Source organism: Myotis myotis, unplaced genomic scaffold (genome assembly GCF_014108235.1).
Source record: "Myotis myotis isolate mMyoMyo1 unplaced genomic scaffold, mMyoMyo1.p scaffold_m19_p_15, whole genome shotgun sequence".
Classification (NCBI taxonomy): Eukaryota; Metazoa; Chordata; class Mammalia; order Chiroptera; family Vespertilionidae; genus Myotis; species Myotis myotis.
In genome coordinates, this window is record NW_023416319.1 from 16,085,266 (window position 1) to 16,109,094 (window position 23,829).

General features: G+C 43.7%; 1 protein-coding gene across 5 annotated transcripts in view; it reads right to left on the reverse strand.

The window, feature by feature from the left end:
* Window positions 1–23,829, reverse strand: part of WBP1L (WW domain binding protein 1 like) — a 57,850-nt gene that overhangs the window by 19,478 nt on the left and 14,543 nt on the right. Inside the window, exon 1 of one of the 5 annotated variants that reach the window (XM_036336124.1) lies at window positions 22,934–22,988. The exons of the other annotated variants lie outside the window; for them this stretch is intronic. Coding sequence (XP_036192017.1) covers window positions 22,934–22,966 — 33 coding nt within the window. The 5' untranslated portion in view covers window positions 22,967–22,988. Of the gene's footprint in view, window positions 1–22,933; window positions 22,989–23,829 lie in introns of those variants that run through there. 5 annotated transcript variants of the gene reach the window in all.

The following is a 23,829-nucleotide window of genomic DNA, read 5'->3' on the forward strand; positions in this document are numbered from 1 at the left end:
TTTTCTACTTGGCAGGGAGGAGAGGCAACACGGGACTCCTCCCTTCTTTGCTCAAAAGGTCATACTTTCACATACTGATTTTCTGAAGAGCAGAATGGTCTTTCATCCCAGTGTGGAACACAGGGTCTACATTGCTTCCTTCATATTGAGTACCCTGCATCAGTACTGAGCTGGAGGTGGGGAACACAATAGAAAAATGGCTAAAAATAGTCATGATCCCTGTCCTTGAGGAGCTTGCAGTCTCATGAAAATAATAATAGCAATAATAATAATAATAATAATAATGTAATCACGTGATAGGAAGGGAAAATACATGATTCAGTGAGCATTATAAGACCTAAGAGCTAGCCATAAAAAGGTCCAGAACAGCTTCTGGGAGGAAGGTAAGTTGGAACTGAGATCGTCAGAATGGTTGGAAAGTTAGTAACCAGGGAAGAGGGACAGGAAGAACTTTATAGGCTGAGGAAAAGAAACAAGCAAAGCACTTTAGCTAGGAATGGCTGAGGTAAGCGGGAACCAGACTGTGCAGGAAGGTGACAAGATCAGATTGCATTTTATTAATTTTTTTTTCAGATTTGCATTTTAAAGATACCTTCTTTCTGGCAATTTTCATCTGCATAAAACACCAAGGCCAAAAAAAAAAAAAAATGCTGGAAAGGTCAAACTTCACATAAATAAACTTTGTGCAAATAACTTGTGCTTTTAGGCTGAGGTCTTTTACCTCAGGGAGGACTGTGGCAATGACCATCAGGATCCTCGAGTTTACAGGTATGTGCCTTCAAGCCCTGGTACCACAGTGACCAACTCCCAAGATATGGGGCACACATGGTCACTAAACAAAAAGCACAGGCACAAAGAAACAGCAAGAATGACCAACACCGAACTGGAAAAAACATTTTTTACAATGGAAAAGGATGAACAGTATGCCTTTTGCACATATGCAAAAAATTATCTCATCTCTTTGGTGGCAGCATAAACTGTGGGACTAACAACATTTTCCTTAAGAGTTTCCAGGTCTTATAGTTGCTATTCTTAGCTGAGCCACTGTAAAGGTCAATTTAATCAACACAAGAACTTTCAAAGTGCCAGCATAAAAAGAGACACTGGGCAGTAATAGTTGCCCAGGGATGTTTTCAATTTGCCAATTTATGGGGCTGGAAAAATCTGCTAGCAACTGGCAACAGCATCTTCATGTTCTTAGGAAAGCACTGAAGTTTTAAAGTTTAAAAGTAAAAAAATAGGAAAACTAATACTTCACGGGATGTTCAGGCACAGGACACTAACTATTTTGGCTGCTAGATATGAATGAATTTGGAGCACAACTTCTGGCTTTCCTTACGGGGAAAAGAAATGGTTTCTTATGGAAACGTCCAATTCCACAAATCAATTATGTATTGAAACTCCTTCCCCAGGTGCCAGGCAACTGTGCTGGATGCTACAACTACAGCAATGAGCTAGCAATTCTCAGGGAGGAGATCCTGCTTCTGGCAATACTGCTGGGTAGGTAACTTAACAATTCTCCTGTCAGAACCCCTAGAAATACTGGCTACATAACAATATACACAGCTGAGCTTGCAAAAAAGCAAGGAGGATCCCCGGGGCCAAAAATGTGGGAAACTACACTGGTAAATGAGGTCAATCCTTTCCAGTTGCCCTGGAAAGTGGCTGTTTATTGTTCTTGGGCCTACCTGAAACAGGAACTTGGAACTAAGCACCAACATAAATTGAGAATCCTCAAAGAGAGAGAAAGCAGACTAGAAAAACAACTAGCCTGTTGGGCTCTGGGGCTGGTGTGGCTCAGTTGGCTAAGCGTCGCCCTCTGCAATGAAAGGTTACTGACTCAATTCCAGATCAGGGCACATGCCCAGGTTGGTAAGGGGTGTGCAGGAGGAAGCCAATCAATTGATGTTTCCTCTCACATCAATGTTTCTTTCTCTCTCCACCCCTCTCCTCTCTTTCTAAAAAGCAATAAAAATCTTAAATTAAAAAAAAAACAATAGCAACTAGCTCAATGGCACACAATGACAAAAAAAATCTCTAAATTGAGAGCAAAAAGTACCTCCTCTTATAATCTGTAACCATAGGCCTTTCCACAAGTCAATTTCAGACTTGAATTGTACTACTATATGGTCTGAGAATCCCCAACCCCAATATTTAACACAGAAAGTGGCCCTAGGCTGGCAATAACTCTATGACATCTGGCAGAAGAAATGTAAAACTCTGATAAGACCTACCCTCAACCAGGGCATGAAAGATTCCCATAAATAAAGCTCTGTTGAAGATAAACTCACAATACAAAATACGAAAATTTATGCAGAAATAATCTACACTAATAAAAGAGAAACATGCAAATTGGTGTCGCTCCACTACGCCCACCAGCCAATCAGGATGACTATGCAAATCAACCCAACAAAGATGGCAGGTTAATTTGCATACACAGATGCAGAGCAAAGACTGAAGGCTCCGGCCCCAGCGAAGACTGAAGACGACTGAAGACTGAAGAGGCTTGGTTTCTCTGCTGTGGACGGAGAGGAGAAGTCAAGCCTCACTGCGGCCGGAGCGGAGAAGCCAAGCCTCACTGTGGCTGGAGCGGAGAAGCCTAGTCTCAAGGCTTGGCTTCTTTGCTGCGGCTGGACCAAAGGCCTGGGTCCAGGGTGCCGGAGGAAAACCAGTGCCGGCAGCCAGGGGAAGGAAGGCCTATTGCGTGACTCTTCGTGCAACGGGCCTCTAGTACATTATAAAAAGACTTGGGAAATTCAACAAATAGCAGAATGACTCCCAGGAGGGTCGGGGGTGGGGGAGGCAACTTGTTTGAAACTGGAGAACAGCCCAAAGACAAAAAAATCTTAAATATATCCTAGTGGAGAAGACTGAAAATTAACAAGTGAAATTAAAATGTAAAATAGTAATAAGCTTCATAAATAAGTAATAAAACAGACAAAGGGCTTTAGATGACATAGTCAGGAAAGTCTTCCCTGAGAAAGTGACATCTGAGTAGAGCCCTGAACCATGAGAAAAGACAGCTTAAGCCCTGGCCAGTTTGGCTCAGTGGATAGAGTGTTGGCCCGCAGACTGAAGAGTCCTGATTCCGGAAAGTCAAGGGCACGTACCTCGGCTGCAGGTTTGGTCCCCAGTCCTCACTGCCCCCTCTTTCCCTCCCTTGTCCCCTCCATCAGGTCACATGTGAGAGACAACCAATCGATGTCTCTCACATCAATGTTTCTCTCTCTCTCTCTCTATCTTCCTTCCACTTTCTCTAAAAATCAATGAAAAAATATCCTCAGGTGAGGATTAAAAAAAAAGAAAAGCCAGCTTAAGTAAACCTACAGGACCAGTGTTTCAGGTAGAGGGAAAGTCAAGTGCATGCACAGGCACCAATGCAGGGACGAGCTTGGTGTGTTCAAGGAAAAGAACGAAGATTAGTGTGGCTAAGTACAATGAATCTCAGGGAGAGTAATGTGAAAGGAAGAGCTGAAAATTCAGCAGAAGCCAGACCTCAAATGCTTTGTACAACAGTTAAAATAATATCCAAAATACCAGTTTGTAAATTCATTATTGGCTAATACAGCTAGTTTCTCCCTAGCTGATGGAGATTTATAAATATTTTTGCAGCTCGGCCAGTGTGGTTGAGCACTGACCTATGAACCAAGAAGTCACAGTTCAACACCTAGTCAGGGCACATGCTCGGGATACAGGCTCAATCCCCAGTAGAGGGCATGCAGGAGGCAGCCGATCAATGATTATCTCTCAGCACTGATGTTTCTATTTCTCTCCCTCTCCCTTCTTCTCTAAACTTAATAAAAATATTTTTAAACAATTATTTTGTAAAAAATTTGCAACTCTCATATTTAATTTTCAACTTGGGCGCCCTCTTTTTTTTTTCATCCCCGCTACCCAAGTTGTGGTTGCTACTGCAGAGTAAGCAACAAAATCAACTTTTCTTCCATTTTTGAATCAGGAATGGCTTTCCAGAAAGTAGACCAAATTCTAGCACTGCACATCTATTAAAGTGGATTTTAGTAATGCTCTGTAACCAAAGATAACAGACTCTTCATACACAAGACAGATTTGAAATGGCTAAATGAGAAAAGATGCCAGTCAAATTTAACTAAGAATCAACTATTTTCATTCTACCCTAGATAGAATCTCTAATTTCTGAAAATGCAGCACTTCTAGATCTTTAGAAAAAGGTTTGCAGATAGTCATAAAAAATATTCTTTAAAGTTGTGTGGATTTACCTATACAGGGTATCCAAAAAAAAGTGTATACATACTTTAACAACTGATTTCTATTACATTTTGAAAATGAAATGTATTTTAATACACTGCCTTTATAATTATTCAAAGTGTGTATACATTTTTTGGGGACACACTGTATTTTACAATAAGAAAGTGAAGCTCACTTTTTCCCTAATACTTTTGAAGAGTTGAGGAAAATAAGTAGGATTGTCCAAGGGCACATATTTTGAAGTTACAGTAGAATTGGGGCTAAAGGAAAGTAAGCTCTGACAGAGGAATGATTCAGCAAGGAGTCCTGGCCTATCCGTTAGTCTAACCTCCCTCTATTTGATGGTAGGGGTTGTTATATACTTTTGTCTCAGTCACAATGTGCACTATACATGACAACTACACCTTTAAGATTTATTAGCTAAAGGAGTTCTGATAAAGGAAGGGTAGGCCATTGCTAAGAAGTTAGCCAAGCCTCTGGTTTGTATGGACTGGGATATTAGGAAAGAGTTTTTATGCTGTTTGATTGAGTTCAGTAATTTTCCAAAAAAGACAAAAAGTGTGGGGCAGGTTTCCCTAACCAAGCCAGTAAATCTTATCGCATAAGATTCAGCCTCATCCCTCAAATTGGATATTATGCCCTTAAGACCTCTAGACTCCAGCTTGCTGGGCTCAGGGACACCCAGTCTCCCACCCTCTAGTTGTAAAGTACCTTTAAGGGTAAAGCCAAAGACTGGAGCTACTGACAGACTTGAGAAAAGCCTAGAACCAATGGGAGCAACTGCTGCTTCAAGATTTGGCTAAAGTGTGTGCTGCTGAAAGGTAGTCTCAACAGCCCCTGATGTAGCAGGGACAGGGGTGCAATTACTTCAACCTGTGAGGGCCTCCTGGAATAAATATAACAGTCTTCTCTTAAAGAATGACACTCCAAGAATCTGAGGAAGGGCAATACAGTGAATCCTGGGGCGGCGGGGAGCGGGGAGCATGCAGGAGGCAGCAGATCAATGATTCTCTCTCATCATTGATGTTTCTATCCCTCTCTCTTAAAATCAATAAAAACATATTTTTTTAAAAAATAAAACACACTTCCCTGATTATGCTCACATATATTCAAGTTTGAGAAGCAATGCCCTAGATTTATAATAAACATAAAATATACACAGTTCTTGCCCCCTAAAAGTGGAATAGTCTAATATTCTTTTTCTAGAATCCCAAACACATCCCAACATAGTTTCCCCCAAGAATAGCCATTTTGAATCAAGACATTAAATTATTTATAACCTCTCTACCTCAATCCATAAAAATATACAAACAGCCCTAACCGGTTTGGCCCAGTGGATAGAGCATTGGCCTGCGGACTGAAAGGTCCCAGGTTTGATTCTGGTCAAGGGCATGTATCTTGGTTGCGGGCATATCCCCAGTAGGAGGTGTGCAGGAGGCAGCTGATCGATGTTTCTCTCTCATCGATGTTTCTAACTCTCTATTCCTCTCCCTTCCTCTCTGTAAAATTCAATAAAATATATTTAAATATATATATATGTATATACGCACACACACACACACACACACAGTATACCACAAGCAAAACTTTCTAAAGTAATATATCACTTAGGTACATTCCTACCAACTCAGGCACTGTTGCTGCCAAAGCTGCATTGCAACTGGATCCTCATTAAATAGCCCCCAAACAGAGCAGCCAGCAAAGAAATTAAAATCCATTTCCTGTGTTGCTATTAGGAACTTGAATAACAAACTCAGATAAAGCCACTTGACCCTGGTAGGAAAATCTCAGAGCAATGACTGGAAGTTGCAACATATCCCATGGTTTTATTAAAGGCTACTTGTCAGTGCAAGCAGGCCTGCAGGGTCTGGCTGGCTGCAGCAGTACTGGACATTGGATTAATGTGTCACTCTTTCCCTCTGGGCATTTAGAAGGAAAAGCAGTCCTACCTCATGGTACCCCCTGACAATCCCTCATTGGTCTCTCTTTTTTTTTTTTTAAGAGATACACCTCTTTTCTTTTTTTTAACATTTTAAAAAAATTGATTTTAGAGAGAGGAAGGGGGGGGGGGGAGAGAAGGAGAAACATCGATATGAGAGAGAAACATTGATCGGTTGCCTCCCCGACCTGGGTATGTGCCCTGATCAGAAATCAAACCAGTGAGTGACCTTTTGGTGCATGGGATAAGCTCAACCAACACAGCCACACCGGCCAGGGTTAATCACTGGCTTCTTCTGTCACAGATAAATACAACGAGAAATGTGGCATTTCAGCAAGAGCTGGTGCAGAGAGCTGAGAAACAAAATAGCAGGTAGCATGTGACAGAGCAGGTGGGCAATTCAGCAGACTGCCATGTGTCCACAGTTGGTCCTATGAGGGTAGCCCTTTCTTCCCATGTTGTATCACTGCCTCTCCTGTTAAAAGCAGGGACTGCAAACTGGTGCACCTCAGGACACAATGGGCCTATTACTAATCAATTCTATGTCCACATGGTACCTTTTTCCCAATGTTTTAAAAAATTGAATTATCTGTATAACATTTTAAAATGAGAACAATTCATACAGAAATTCAGATTTCCAGATGCTCTTGAAAATTCAGGACCCATATATTAGGGCCTTAAGCCAAATTAGGCTAAGTCATAGATGTTCATGAGTTCTGGCTCCACCACAATCCTTACTGTCTAAATACCTCATCTACTTGATTCAAGCATGACACTGCCTGGCCCCTGTAGGCATCTGATTAGCTTCTCTTGCTCTCATGTTCAGTAAGAGATTGTTCATCCCCTCACCTTGAGATTAAGACATGCTGTAGAGGCCCAAATATAAACAGCAGACATCTGAATTCTCTACACGGAAGCTCAAGAAACACCTTACACACGACATGTAAAACAGGTACCTGGACAAAGAGAGGGCCCCTCCTTTCTTGCATGCAGGAAATACCTCTGCAGAATCAGGAAAACCTCCTGCCTTAACATTCAAGAGATGCAACAGAGAACCAAGTTCTACTCAGTGTCTGTGTTAATTAAGCATTTGGCTGGGCATTTTTATATGTTACATATTCTCCTTTATAGGAAATGAGGGAACTAGTTTAGAGTGGTCACACAGCTAGAACAACTTTTCTGAACCTAAAGCCCAAATTTTAGTGGAAAGAATTTCATGCTTAGGGCTTAACCTAAACTTTCCTACTACATGCTGACAGGCACAAAAACAACAGATAAGATGTAAACTTGGCCTCTGAGGAACTTCGTACTAACTAAACTGTTACAAAAAAAAAAAAAAAAAAAAAAAAAGCAAAACCTATGGACAGAGACAATAGTGCTGGGAAGGCCTGGAGAGAAAGGATCATGGGGGGTGGGGGGGTGGGGGGAGAGACAGCTGTAATATTTTCAACAATAAAGATAAATAGAATTTACTTAGAAAGTTTATCTCTGGCCAGGCAGCTTAGCCGTCCCAATATGCCAAGGTTGTGAGTTCGATCACCCGTCAAGGCACACACAAGAAGCAACCAATGAATGCATAAATAAGTTGAACAACAAATCGATGTTTCTCTTTTTCTCTCTCTCAAATCAATAAAAAAATTATTTGTTTACCCGTATTTTATGGATAAGGAACTAACACTTAGCATAAGACTGTAGATGACAGAACTGGTATCCTCAAAACCCTGTCTTCTGGCTTTTGGTTCAATATTATTTCTATGACTGGTTTCTAGCTCATCAAAGTGTTGGTTATATCTTGAACATGGCTCTTGATCAAATAAATTACTTCTCTGAAAGGGATCTGAAATATGAAGGTACAAGTTAATTTGTTGCTGATGTGCTTTAAAAGAGATTCACCAGTTTCATTTGACAGTGAAGAGCACACACAGGCACAGTCCTCATTTTAAGCAAAATTCTAAATTTAACCCCATTTTTTCGCCAGCAGTTCTATCCTGCCACGCAGGCTTTTGTTGGGAGCTAAAGAAAAAATAATGGGACTTGTCTTGTGTGCCTGTTGGTCTCGAGACAAGTACCAGAGATCTAGTGCCAACAAAAAGTTCAACACTGTTCAAGGAAACGGTTTACTTCTGCCTCGGACAAAGGGTCACATTAAAAATGGTCTCCTTGCCCTAACCAGTTTGGCTCAGTGGATAGAGCGTTGGCTTGAGGACTGAAGGGTCCCAGGTTTGATTCTGGTCAAGGGCATGTACCTTGGTTGCAGGCACATCCCCTGTGGGGAGTGTGCAGGAGGCAACTGATCGATGTTTCTCTCTCATGGATGTTTCTAACTCTTTATCCCTCTCCCTTCCTCTCTGTAAAAAAATCAATAAAATATATTTTTTAAAAAATAAAAATAAAAATGGTCTCCCTGCAAATAGACACAATTTTCTTTTCAATTTTTTTTAATCTTCAGAATCCATAAGTTCCATCTCCAAAATGTGCTGAATAACTCTAAAGAACTTTCTGAACTCTAAGACCTTATACTTAAAGATTAAAAGATGATTTAGAAAAGAGATGTCAATCTCTCATGTGCACCTACCAAAGCCACAGCAATAGGCACCTGGCTGGAAATATGGCTGCCATTAAAATAACCATAGCCTAATTGGGCTTTAAGCTGTATGACGTTATTTGGGCACTACTAGGATCCTACGACCAGAGCCAGGAAGCCTGCAACCGAGGTATGTGCCCTTGACTGGAATCGAACCCAGGACCCCTCAGTCCACAGGCAGATGCTCTAACCACTGAGCAAACAGGATAGGGCCAGAGGGCTGGATCTTAGTTTCCTGCCCAGAGTTTCTGGCATGATTGACTTTTGGACCCAGATCATTCTTTGCTGTGAAGATTGTCCTGTGCTTTGCAGGATGTTTATTAGCAGTGTCCCTGGCTTTCACTTGATGGAAGCAGGTAGCAACACCCCACCCTCCTGTTGTAACAACCAACAATGTCCAAACATTGCCAGATGTCCCCTGGAGAGGGGGCAGAACTTCCCCTAGTTTGGAATCACTGTTCCAGACAAATTTTACCCCCAATTTAGTGCAGATCGTGTTCCATCCAGTCTTGCTGTCTGATGGCCTCAGGGGCTCCCCAACCACTCTATAAATTCCGAGAGCAGGGCTAATGTCAATCTCTCAAGTGCACCTACCCTAGCAAAGGATGCAAAACCTTCAGAGAGTACTGATCCTGGTGACTGACAGAAACTAACTCCTGGGGCTGATTCTGCCCCGCACTCCTCCCTCTGCCTCTTAGCTATGAGGTACGAGAAGGGATCCTCCAACTGTTACGCTGTGGTGGTGTGATTTCACATTACCGCTGAGGGACCTGCCCAGGGTTTTCTGGTCATGACAGGTTTATAGTAACCCAGCAAAATCTAAGCCTGGTCCAGATTTATTCTGGAACCTCACCCAGAGACAGGGGAGCGATTGCACATTCTGTTTTTGCTGGCAGCCTGCCCTAGCCTATCCCGGGCCTCCTCACCACACTCCAGAGCCACACCCAGAGGAGTGGGAGGTCACAGGCATTCACACCACTGCCTGGTGGGTAACCAGAGATTTCCAAACCTTGATGAAACCACACCACACAATAAGTTGGGCAGTATATAAAACCATGAATGAGACCGTGTGTCACAGTTTAGTGGAAGCTCCTGAGAGGAGTGTGTTAAACAAGGGAACCAAACAATAATAATACTCTGGCCTCCTTGATGCAGTGCCCAAGGGAACCAATGTCTTATATGCAACACAGTCCCAGCAAACCCTCAGCCACTTTCAGGAAAAGAAGGCACTGTATCATATTCCAGCCATTCTCAAAGCATGTCTCCCACTCTCCTAAAACACATACAGCTTCCTACCACTGCCCCTCCTCTCCCTTTCAGTTAAAAGAACAAGATGATTCAAGCCAGTCACCTCAGATTGAATCTCCATTTCCAACAACTGGCAACAGAGGCCTCTTGTGAGGTCCAGGGTTCGAGACCAGTTGAGCCCTGCCCAAGGAAGTAATGGCTACAGAGGGGCACAGAAATGGCAAAAACAGGTCAACCTGCCAGGCTATTTCAACTATAGATTAGCACAAACAGTCAAGAAGTGCGGGGGGGAGTAGGGAGGGGGTAGAGTTAGGAAACTAGTATTTGGTTGGTAGGGAATCAAGCAGGAGAAGATATTTTATAGCCCAGCTTTTTAAGTAGCCTAAAATTATTGTTTTTCTGGACTAAAATTTACCTCTTCAAGGGAAAGGGGTGGGAGGGAGTGGATCAAACTCATGGGATGTCACTGGAGAAAGTAAATGTTTTCTTTGGCTCCATCCTAGGTAAAAGTTTCAAAATCAGCAGACAGTCTTCTTTTCCACTAACTTATTGTCCAGTCCACCAGTTTGAATTTGCTTTGATAACATGGAATGTGATGGAAAAACAAGCCACATTCCTCTTTAAAAGTACCTCTTGTAATAGAGATGATTCAGGTTCAAAAATCTACCTGAAGCCCTGGCCAGTTTGTCCGGTGATTAGTGTCAACTCGTGGTTCGATTCCCAGTCAAGGGTATATACCTCAGTTGCAGGCTCGATCCCCAGCCCTGGTTAGGGCTTGTGCGGCAATTGATGTGTCTCTCACATTGGTTTCTCTTTCTCTCTCTCTCTCTCTCTCTCTCTCTCTCTCTCTCTCTCTCTAAAAATCAGTGGGAAAATATCCTCGGGTGAGAATTTAAAAAAAAAAAATTCACCTGAAAAGGCTTAGATGACAGCCACCCTTTCTCACCTTTAGGGGACAATAGTGAACTGAAGTGTTCTGTGATGCCGTCACAAGATTTTTACAAATCAGTTCCAATAAGGATTTTGGCTCCAACCTCAGGTAGTACAAACAAGTGTCACCTGGCGTGTGCTGCACCATATACAGCCAGTTACCTTCCGAGCAGGATCTTGCTCAATTTGTCCTGAACCTGGTAAAGAGAGGCTAAGCACACAAAGAAGGTAATGGTGACTGGAAGTGAACACTTAGTCCTCTGCTGCCAGGACACGCAGAGAGGTCTTGGTGCTAGTACCACACCAGGGCAATATAAAAGAATAGGACAACACTGAGAGGACCTGGCCCAGAGACACCATTAGTTGTGTGATCCTGAAGAGAGAACTGCTTGAGTTTCAGTTTCCTCACAGTAGAAAGGAGATAAGACTGCCTACCTCATGGGTGGCTGTCTTGATGAAATAATAAAAGTATCATGTAAGCCCGGCTGGCAGGGCTCAGTGGTTGTGCATCAACCTATGTAGTAGGAGGTCATGTTTCGATTTCTGTTCAGGGCACATGCCTGGGTTGTGGGCTTGATCCCCAGTGGGGGGCCTGCAAGAGGCAGCCAATCAATGATTCTCTCTCCTCATTGATGTTTCTGTCTCTCTCTCCTTCTCCCTTCCTCTCTGAAATAATAAAAATATATATATTTTAAAGTATCATGTAAATGTTGGATAATAATCAGTAGTTTATGGGTAAATTAGACATTGGCAAATTCCCTCTTCCTAGTCATGGCACCCACCTTGCAGCTTTAGGCTGGCTATCACCACAGCATTTTCAGTGCTGTCCTTGTAAGACCCTAAGATCTCTTACCATGCAAGGGAGCAAGTGGGGTTCAACATTCTGGATTACCTGACAATCAGCAAGCATCAGGCCAAACAAGGGCCTAGAAGTACCAGCTCCCCCTTTCCTTTCAAGAATGCAAAGAGCCCCTTGGGCCAGGAGTTGGTTCCTCTTCCATGTTCCTATCCATGACAAATTCTAACAAGGAAAGAGCACACTGCCTGCGAGAGTCCCAGACCTACCCCAGCTTTGTTGGAGACTACTCATTTCTAGTATCAGAGATCATCTTACTTTATCGGTGAGAACAAGTTGGGGTGCAGTGAGCCCCTCCCACAATATTCCGAGGTGCAAGATATAAATTATTGTCTTGATGGATCTAGCCTGCATTCCATCGACTAGAACTTATCTTCAACTGGCCCTACAAGTGAGTACAACAACTGAGACTACTGGACTGCGGAAAGGGCCACCGGTAGAAAGCTATCTCTTCACTCCTCTTCACTCATCGAGCACTCTTTTCCTCTCTAATGCTACTCAGCATCACCTGCCTAATGTTCCAGTTACCTGCACACTTGTTCTATGTCCCCTACTTGACTGTAAACCCTGAGGGCAGGGACAGAGTTTATACCTATTTGTATGTACAACATGTTCTGAATAAAATAGGTGCACAACACTTTTCAGATACAGAATATTGGTCATAAGACTCCTTCAGCATTATAAAATCAATGCCTTCTGAGTCAAACAGGAAATAAAATTCATGTAAATCAGCAGACTAAGAACATTCCATTGAAATCTTGTTCTCTGAAAATCAGTAATCCATCTGTTAGGTATACATGATAGATTTTCCCTTAACCAGAAAACTCTGATCTTGCCAGATAATACAAAAATAAGCTAAAATAGCATGCTTAAATGTGTATTTTATCTAAAATTTGGTACATTGTGCTATTCCAAAAAAAGGTCATCAGGTGACTCTCTTCTGAACTTTAGCTCCTCTAAGTACAAAAACTAGTCTTTAGAACACTGTATTAGTTCTTCCACACAAAGAACAGTTAAGACAGCTCATTGGAAGGTACAGGCCTATCTGCCCTTTATAGACACTGAATTCATGCCACACTCATTTTGACTGAAGTACCCTAATGCTTTCCTCCTTCTCTGTGACATATAGGACACCAATACTGGTGAGCCAAGTTTTTAACAAAGACCCACAGATGACGGTTTCCCTTCTCATCCACAGGAGAAAACAACAACAGTCCCAACCTGATCTGTCTAGAATGCTCTTTCCCCAGCTCATATGTCTGGTAAACTCCTACTCATCCTTCAAGATTCAGATCAGATATCAGCTTCTCAGGAGAGCCTTCCAAGCCACTCCCCCTCCCCCAACCAGATTTAGATGCTTTCCCACCCTCTGCTATCACAGTCCCTGGGGATTCCTTAGTTGTAGTCTCAGCACACTGTAATGTAACTATTTCCAGGCTACTACAGGTCGGGTGGAATGGGGAGGGTCCCTCAAAGTGTGACCAGAAACTTCCAGGATCAGAACCACCCGAGGAACTTCATAGAAATGCATATCCCCACACCCCACACCTGCTGAGTCTGAATTTTAATAAGCCTGATTCACAGGTGATTTTTATGCATTTTAAGAATTGCATTAGAGTGTGAGCTCCCAGGAAGTAAGGACTGCTTATTTTGTCTTAGCATCCTTTGTACCTTGACCCCATTCATTAAGTGTTCAAAATCTCCATGCAGTGGCATTATTCAGTAGATGATGCATGCCTGAGAGTCTTCAGAGTAAAATGCAAATGTTCACACGGAGAAGAGCAATGTCTTTCCTATCTGGTCCCTGGGCCACCTAGAAACAACCTTCAGAAAATATGCCCCAACTGGAACAATGCATTAATCCTACTCTACTCTCTGCCCTTTATAGACATTAGGCAAAGCAGTCTAGGTGAGAAAATCTTCAGGCTTTAAAAAAAAAAAAAACACACAAAAAAGTCAGTTAACATTTCCCTAATGAGCTGAAGAATTTTGGGCAAGTACTCAGCATGTACTTTTGTAGAAACAGAATCACACTATCACATAAGACAAGGTTGTGAGTTGTGAATTAAAAGGGGAAAAATATTTTAAAAGTGCATACATATTATGTATAATAAAGACTAATAGCACAGGGAGGGTGGGGAGACATTAAGCATATATATATGCATGGCCCACAAGCAATAGAGTGGTGAAGGGAGGTGGGGAGTAGGAGGGGTGGGAGTGGAATGGGGTGGAGGGGGTCAATGGGGAAAAAAAGAGGACATCTATAATACTTTCAACAATAAAGATAAATTTTTTAAAAGACTAATAGCATATATAGTTTATGTCATTTTTAAAAAAACAAAAGTATCACCAACTAATCTTTACAAGGCTGGCTTTTACATAGGTCCAATAAAGAACATAGTTACACTATCGCACAGAAATCCTAGAAATATACAAAATTCTGTAACCAAAATACTCAAGGTTTTTATAGGCAAAGCTTGAATCCCAGAAGCCTAGGACACAAAGGGCCTCCAAGAGGTTCTCTAGTTCAGCCTTCTACCAGGAACCTGTTCAGAAGCGAGAGTGAAGATTCACCTGCTGTTGAACCTCCGAGATGCTCCTCATGACAACCAACCCAGCCCTTTACCCATCACTGCATCCTTTCACTTAACTGAGTGGAGGGCATTGGATTTCCTCTTGCCCCCAGGACATAAGATGTATATTGGTACATACATCTCCCAACTCTCAGTCAATGCACGACAGCAGTCACCAAATGACTGGTGCAAGAGCTCCTGCCCACCCACACCCTCCACAGTCCGTCCTCTGCTTTCTGGTATTCCTTTGGCCGTGCATCCTTTAGGAATGAGTACATAAAAATAATAGCTGTTCTTAACGAAATGCCTACTCTCGGCCCGCCAAAGTGCTACTGTTTTAAATACATTCTTTTGTAAAATCCTCCCAATAACTCTTTGAGCAGGTTTTATTATTTCCATTTCAAAGATGAGGTTCAGAGCATTTAAGCAATTTGGCTGCCTTGCTGAGACCCCAGAGGAATCAAGATAGGAACACAAGTCTCTCTGGCTCCCCAGCCCTGCTCTTGTCTCTATCAGGCTCTCTCCCTGTCTCCCATCCCATTTCCAATGCTGCTCAAAAGCCTCACCAGGGCTCACTGTGTCCATGACAGTCTTGGGTGACAGAGGAGATACTCAAATGGGACCCCACTCTCTGCTCATCAACTGCATTAAAGGAACACTGAAGATCAACAAGAACAATAATGGAATGTGTGGAGCTAGTCAGAGAAGCTTACTTTTAAAAGAATTTCAGGCAACCCAAGGGAGATCTGCTCACCTAGCACTTTTAAGACCAGCAGACCTTAACAGGGCGAGTCTCAGGCTTCTGGTCTGATCTTTTCTGTGACTTTTCCTCACCAGGAACAGGCAGCAGAGGGTGTGTCCCTCCCCACCCCCCTTACAGCTGCCTCCAGTTACAGTTACGCATTCCGATACAGACATGCCTTTCAGACCAAGGAGGGGGTGGGGATGGCCAACTCTCAGAAGCCCTGGAACAAACAGTCGGCAACAGCTGTGTCCGAAAGCAGACAGCAGTTGGTCCCTTGCTACTGTTTTCTCATCCCAACTAGGTTACCGGCTATAATGTAGTGCCTACTTCAAATAGCAGCTCCCGAAACATTCAAGCCTCGGCCACAGGGGTCTGTTGGTTTTGAAAAATCAGTCAGGAAGGCCAAAAGGTGGTCTATCCCACCCCCATCCCTCTACGGTGTCCATTATGTCCCTCAGACACGCAGCCCTGACCACAGGCTTAAAAGGAGAAAGCACTCCCCATTAAAAGAAGGAACCATCTCTCCATTCAGAAATCTCTTTAGAACCAGAGAACTGGTGAAGAAAGCTCTGCAACTAGCCAAACCAAAATGGAGAAGGAATAAAAAGGGTTTTTGATAAAGAATCCCACTCTGCCTCTCCCCCCCTCCCCCCACCTCAATCTCTCTCAACAGTTTCCTCCAAGAAGCTCTGGAAATGGTCTTATGGTGTCTAATGGAAAATCAGAATGGGCAGCCCCAGACAGACTCAGGGATGTAGGGAGTTAAGAATATGGAGGCTCTAGAAGTAAGGAGCCACTATAAACACCAAGGGAAGACTAGAAGTCTCTGTTTGGGAGCTGTCCTTTTACAACTGCGAGACATTTTCTAAAAGGTCCCTCCACCCCAAGCAGTAGTACCATAAACAAGCTCCCACCCTTCTTCCCTTCCCAACCCGGATCCACGTACATACAACCAGTTAATTACCTGTCTAAGACCCCAAAGGGAAGGCATCCTGCAAGAGCATCATCCACACTAACGTTTGCAACAAAGGGCTTTTAAAAGTTAAGTTCTTGGAATGAGCATTTCCCCTGGTGGGCCTGTGTGCTCCGCAGTCCCAGTTAAGCAGCCTTCCTGAGCAAAGCAGAGAAAGTAAACAGAGTCCTGAGACCAAGCAGGCACTCTACCTCCTGCTCTCCTTGCTACTCCCCACTGTCTGGCTCCAACCCACCCCCACCTTCTCGTGACATATCTCAGACGCAGCAAAGCCCAAGCTGTCTGCCAAGAGGGAAATGACATCAGTTCAGGCACAGCAGAAAAAGCTCCAGACAGCTGCTGTGGAATAGTGAGGAGGATGTGCTGCAAACCCATGATGGCCAGCCCTAGACCCACTAGCACTGGAGCCTACAAAGGAAGACAGAGGCAGCCCCACTCCTATCAGCTCCATCGGCTCTGAGCAGGCTCGGGTGTACGTAAAGCAAGAGTCTAAAGCTGAAGAGAGCTACATTTCTCTGAATAAGGACCGGACACTACAACCCCCAAGGTACTGTTTCTCCTCCTTGGGAAAGAAAATCAAGCCGAATGACTTAGTTTCACAGGACCTTTCCCCCCCACCCCTGCCAGAGTCCATGCTCAACAAAAATAGTGCTTTAAGTCTCTAGCTGTCCCAACTTTCTCTAGGGATTGAGACAATTCGCAGGGGGCTTGGAGAAGCACCTCTTTCCCAGCTAAGGTATGACATGCTACCTTGGGCACGGATCTCTCCAGCCCTCACTTCAACAGGAGAGTTTATATTTCATAAACAAACTGCGCATGTACAGGTGCCAACATCTTTCCTCACTTGTCTTACAAAAGGTACAACAAGTCCCACCGCAGCCTCCAAGTTGCCAGTAAAGCAGATCATCTATATTTAAACTAACTCTTGCTTCTGAAAAGTTCACCACCTTAAGTTTGTTATGCTTTCTTCTCTAAGCTCAGTTTATGGAGAAAATGGCTCTCTAACAGCAAGCTTTGCATAAAAAGCAAAGGCCCCTGGGGCTGGTGTCCTGATCTGACTTTTCCTAGTCAGTGATGTAAGCCAGCTCTCATCTGGCCACCGTTCCCTAAGCAGCAGGTCACAGTAGCTCTCTCTGACCTGGAATCCTCTACCAAAGAAAACACTAGCATGAAACAAAGGGCCTATGTTTGGATTTGGACTTGCAGAGATAACTCTCCTGAAGGAGAATAATCTTTAGAGGAACTTTATAAATCCAAAGTTACTTTCTACTAACTTCATAAGGTGCAAATTAGGTATAGTTTCCATGACTCAAAGCAAGTATATCTCATCATCTTATTTTCTTCAACAATTTTCTCTCAGTGATATTTATCAAAGGCCTCCTTGGGAGTGGCCCTGTGCTTAGTATGACCCAGGTAAATCAGAAATGAGTCTTGCAAATTAGTATCTTTCATCCCCACCTAGGATAATAAATTAGCAGTACACAGCACTTACAGCATGGTGAATTGCCAGAAGTATTTTTCAATCATTAGTGAATCCAGCCAAATACTACGTGCTTGCTTCAGGTCTCCCACTGATGGTCAAGGTCACACTGACTTTCCTGACAAGGAAATGAATGAGCCAAGCCAGCTGAGCCATTTCCTCCAGGCTCACGAAAAGAATGAATCACAGCCTCACTGCTATGGAGAAGAGAAGAGGGGAGATGTGCAGAGAGAAGTGGCTTCTGCTGCTGAAAGAATGGCCTAGGGAACCATTCTTTGGCATATATGTATTCTTAAGACACGGTCATACTGTCTACCCCATGCCTTGCTACAGTCCTCACCTCGAGGCCAAATTGCCAGCCAGCCAGGCCTGGACATCAAGGCACAGCCACCCAAAGAAGAGCGAAAAAGCTGTTTTCAATGCCTTCCTTTCGTTTCCTCAGTTCCCTGGCAACAGCCGACCACCACAAAACAAGTGCATCATTAAGTGTGACAGCCAAACAAGAGGAAAGGGTATCCTAAGCCCTTCATGGGCAACTCTGATCTGAACCTACCTAACAAGACAGAGTGGCACCTGCAGTTCTCCAGAAAGAGTACCATGACGTAAGTGTACTTACTCATTTGTTCCACATCTACTGAACGCCCAGTGTGCCGGCACTGTTCTAGGGCCTGCAGATACCACCATGAACAAAATACCCAAGAACCCTTGCTCTGATAGGCTATGGAAACATCCCCCATTTCTAAACAATATTCATCAGCAGTGATCTCTGAATAAGTGGAATTGCAACAAAATTACTAGAAAATAGATAATTTTGTAGAAGTTCAATCTAAATGGTCAAAATTGCATCATAGACTTCCTGATGCCCCCCTAATAAATACTACTTTAATGGATACTACTCAAGACAGTGTTTCTAATCAGCATTTTTTACTTACAAGATTATACATTCCTGTGGGCAAGGCAACATTAAACCCAAAGCATTACACTTAGCACAATATCATACACTATATAATAAGAGTGGTTACTGACCATGGATGGCTTCTTTTCACTAATATACTTTTTCTTGCCCAGCCCCTTGCTGACCAACTCTCATTGAGCACTGAGATTTGGGGGGTGGAGGAGTGAGGCGAAAAAGAGGCTGAATTGGTAAATGCAGGCATTCCAAGGAAAGCAACTTCATTTCTTGCCATGCCCTGCAAATATTACCACAGCCCAGTGGCAAAGTAGGATTAAAGAGGCAAGATGATCATTAGCAATTTCTGCTAGTATGAAAAAAAAAGGGGGGTTCTTTTATGTAAGTGATCCAGGTTCATACATGGTGGACCAAAGGTAAGTCAAATCCTTCATCACATAATTGTTGTAGTCATCTGTCTAATAATGCAGAATTAAATTCAACGATGAATTCTCCAATTTTAAAAAAAGGAAACTAAACCAGAATTAAGCAGGATTATGTTGTCAAAATGCTGCAGCTAACTGTTTATGGCCTCAAGCAGTGTCTGAGACATCTTTCTACTGATCAGCCCCCTCCTTCCCGGTTCACAAAATCCCCAAAGACAGTAATGCTAAAACCCTTTGTATCCTGATTATTATTTAAGAAAACATACTACAACAGTATATATGTTCATGGTCAGTTGGCATTCATTCTTTCACTGTAGTTGATTTAAGAATCTTTGGCAACATTTTCCTAGGCAGCCTATGTATTTATAATTTTTAATTCTGGGACAGAGGTGGGGAAAGACAGTTATTTGTTCAGCACTGACAATCAGCGAGACTCTGTGCTAGGAACTCCATTTCACCAACAGCTCACAATGCCACAACACCCCTGCCAAACTCCCCCACAACATAGGTAGCATTAACCCTATTGTTCACTTGCAGAAACTGAGACATGTGAGACCTTGCCCAAGGGCACAATACTAGTAGTAAGAGAGCAAGGATTTCAATGAAGTCTCTTGCTCCAAAGACTCTTTCCTTTACAATAATATTAATGACTAGAGGCCCGGTGCACAAAAATTTGTGCACTCGGTGCGGGGCGGGGGGGGGGGGGGAGGGGTCCCCTCAGCCCGGCCTGTGCCCTTTCGCAGTCTGGGACCCCTCAGGGGATGACCACCTGCTGGGTTAGGCCCACTCCCCGGGGGATTGGGCCTAAGCTGGCAATCAGACATCTCTCTGGCAGCCCGGGAGCCCTCGAGGGATGTCCACTTGCCAGTGGGGAGCAGGCCTAAGCTGCAGTCAGACATCCTTAGTGCTGCTGAGAAGGCTGGAGAGGCTCCCACCACCACCGCTGTATTGGCAGCCGGCAGCCTGGCTTGTGGCTGAGCAGAGCTCCCACTGTGGGAGCGTACTGACCTCCAGAGGGCAGCTCCTGCATTGAGCATCTGCCCCCTGGTGGTCAGTGTGTGTCATAGTGAACAGTCATTCCCAGTCCTTCTGCTGTTAGGGTCAGTTTGCATATTACCCTTTTACTATATAGGATAGAGGCCTGGTGCATGGGTGGAGGCCGGCTGGTTTGCCCTGAAGGGTGTCCCGGATCAGGGTGGGGGTCCTGCTAGGGTGCCTGGCCAGCCTGGGTGAGGGACTGATTGGTGTTTGCAGGCTGGTCACACATCCCCCTTCAGGGTCGGGGTCCCCACTGGGGTGCCTGGCCAGCCTGGGTGAGGGGCTGATGGCTGTTTGCAGGCTGGTCAAGCCCCCTCCAGTGGGGACTCTCAGCCCATGGAGGTTTGGCCAGCCTGGGTGAGGGGCTGATGGCTGTTTTCAGGCTGGCCACACCCCCTTTAGGGTAGGGGGTCCCCAATGGGTTGCCTGGCCAGTCTGGGTGAGGGGCTGAGGGCCATTTTCAGGCTGGCCAAGCCCCCCAGCGACGGAAGCTCCCAACCTCTCCTTTTTCTCTTTTCTTTCACTGGAGCAACCAAGCCTCCTGCTTGCTCCAGCTCTGTGGCTGTCGGCCGCCATCTTGGCTGGGTTAATTTGCATATAGTTGCTCTGATTGGCTGGTGGGCGTGGCTTAAGGCATAGCAAAGGTACGGTCAATTTGCATGTTTGTCTTTTATTAGATTAGCTATTAGATGGGAACTTACTAATAAATTAAAAAAATAGAATTGAGGGTCAGTTGAACACTGTCGCTAGTCAGTGCCCAGGACCTGTTTAAAAGACAGCCACTTAGATTGGATCTGACAGTGATGTTCTGGAATGTGGAGCCAGGGCCCCTGGGCCCTAGAACTGCCATTCTGACTCACTTTGCAGCCAGAGTTCTGTGAGGTAAATGACTGGGAAAGCCCCAAGGTTTTCATTTGTTCCCAGCACACAGCCGGTCCCCATACAAGGAGCAAGCTAGAGTGGAAGACCTTCCCATGCGCTGGATCTCAGGTAACCTAGTGACCTGTTCCCACACTCAGGTCATCTGGATGGCTGAGGCTGAAGGGGAATTCTAATTTTGAAGTAAAGAAATCTGAAGAAAGAGAATTTTATCAGAATAGGACAGCAACTTCCAGGCTTCTGGGGTAAGAGATAATGTCCAGATCTAAGGCCATTTTATTTCCAGGAACTTTGAGTAGAGACTATTAGGCAGACACAGAACATCTAAGATAAGAGACCTTTTTTCCCTCAGGTTGGCACAGGCACACTTAAATGTTTAGAGTTCTGACAAAAAAACACACATAACAGACTGGAATACTAACTCAAAACCAAAGCACGGTGAGTGCCACCATGAGAGTCAAACCAAGTACCTGATTCACGTCATGAATGTGGGGCTGGGCACCGGTAAAAAGGATCCTGAAGTAATTATTTTGGGGAATTCCATGGGAAGAATTCCAAACTCAGAACAAAGATTTTTTCAGAACTTTGCCAAGTAGAAATGCTAAGGATCAATTAGCTGCCAGAAGTCAAGAATACTAGCTTATCTGTGTCCTGGGGCTGAACAAAGGCAGACATGTAGCCAGCCTGCCCAGGCAAGAAAACACACCACTCCTCGTTTCTGAGGAGGACAAGGGGCTCAACGAGTCACGGGGCTTATTTCTTCTACACGGTCTCCATGAAAACCTGTGGATGCTTTCTTACTATTGAGTCTTCACAGAAAGAAGGCTGGGCATACAACTCTTAATATAGCATGTAATCACTTGCTAAACACCAAAAGATATATTTCAGAGAGAGAGGACCCTAACATATGTTGATACCTGACATTTAACAGATGAAAAATATGAGCTTCCGTGAAGTTAGCCAAGTCATTCAAGGACCCACACCTAGTAGGCAGTGGAACCAGTGTTTCAACCAGGCCTCTTTTGGCTCCAAAATGTCTTGAACACATATGGAGGTAACATTTTGGTAGCTTTTGTGACCTGATGTCACAGTCACCTAGGAACCTGATATATCCAGCCATCCAGGATATATCATGGGAATGAGAAGGATGGACTATTGAACGAATTAGTCTTGCCCTGGAGGACTTATTTATTTACCTAATTAGGAAGAAAAGATAGCAGACGCAGAAACAAACATAGGCACATCATAATAAATGTTAGAGGGGAGTAAAGACATTAAGTCCAAGAAGGGCTTGAACAAGGGAGACTGTTGAGAGATAGAATGACCACAGAAAGTTTTGAGAGATGGGTACTAAAATAAGGTGTAGGGTTTGGGTGGGAAGATGAGCACACTAGAAGGGCCAAACATGGCCAAAAGCATGAAAACAAGGACACAAGGAGCATCCAAGAAAGCTGGAAGATGAAGCAAAGGTCAGCTGGAGGTAGAATGTAGAGGCCCTACAATGTGTGTCTTCACTGAGTACTTTGACCAGCACATTTTTTCTTTTGAATGACGACAGTGGTGCCAAAAATATCAAGGACAGGAATTTCTGGTTTACTAAGTATCTTGGGCTCTCTTTTTGCTTAATTATATTTACTACTAAAATATGACAAATCTTTCAGCTGACTTTCTTATACTCTGGGAATGGAGAGGTGGAAGGAAGATACTTTGGTCCATGGTACAGTCTCAGTCTTTTAAATGGAGAAATGAAAGTAACAGAAGCTGAAACCACTTTACAACAGCTTCCTAAGGTTTCTGCCTCTTGCTTCTCTCATCCCCTAACAAAAAAAAAATCCTTTTGTGTTGACAATCAATCATGCCACAATATTTATTACTTTCATGGATGGACATTGCTGCCCTCTCCAGAGAGTACAGCGGTCTCTGAAACTCACCACTGACAGTGGGCCGTCACTGATGGTTAATGAGCTATTGCTGGATCTGCAAATTTAGCTTTATCAAACATAACAGCAGCCTGTTTGCCCTCATACCAAAACACAAGGTTTGCCCTAACCAGTTTGGCTTAGTGGATAGAGCGTCAACCTGAGGACTGAAGGGTCCCAGGTTTGATTCTAGTCAAGGGCACGTACCTCAGTTGCAGGCTCCTCCCCGGCCCAGGTCATAGTCAGGACACGTGCAGGAGGCAACCAATTGATGTGTTTCTCTCACATCGATATTTCTGTCTTTCCTTCTCTCTTCCACGCTCTCTAAAAATCAATGGAAAAATATCCTCGGGTGAGGATTTAAACACACACACACACACACACACACACACACACACACACACACAAAACAAAACAAAATGCAAGCTTCAACTTTCCTACCCTAGAAACAGTTCAACCTCAACCAAACTGGCAAGTAGCCAAGAATTATATGAAAATTAGCAAGCCAAGCTCGGAGCTGTCCCCAGACACATTTCAAGTCTCCTAATGAACTGTTCTAATGAACTGTTCTTTAAACCAAAGATTGGAATAACAAAAGGAGGGACAGAGGTCATTCACACTACATGATACACACTCAGAACTTGGAAAGAGAAATCCATTAGGAAAATTAGTCTTCCGGGTCTCTACTAATTCTGATTTCATCCTTCACTTTTATTTAAACTTTGGGCAAAACAAAGAGAGATGTGGTCCACATCAGGTGGAAAGGTGAATGCAAATTGTGGCAGGCACACAGAAAAAACTAAAATGAAAGTCGTTTTATTAAAGGCACTTCAACTCTGAGTCCCTGAAAGCAGACATTTGCATTGTCCAGAAAGAGACCATCTTGGTTGTGTTTTTAGAGGAAAATCCACTTACCTGTTTTCTGTGCTCATAAACTCAGCAAAGTTATTTATTCTCATCTTACCTCCTCTTCTAAAGTTCACGCAATTTAAGGGCAAGATCCATAACTCTCACTTCTGTGTCCCTCACAATACCTTGCACAAAATAAGCCCTCAATAAAAGATTGTTAGATGGTTGAACAGACTTAATGACTAAAGAGGAGA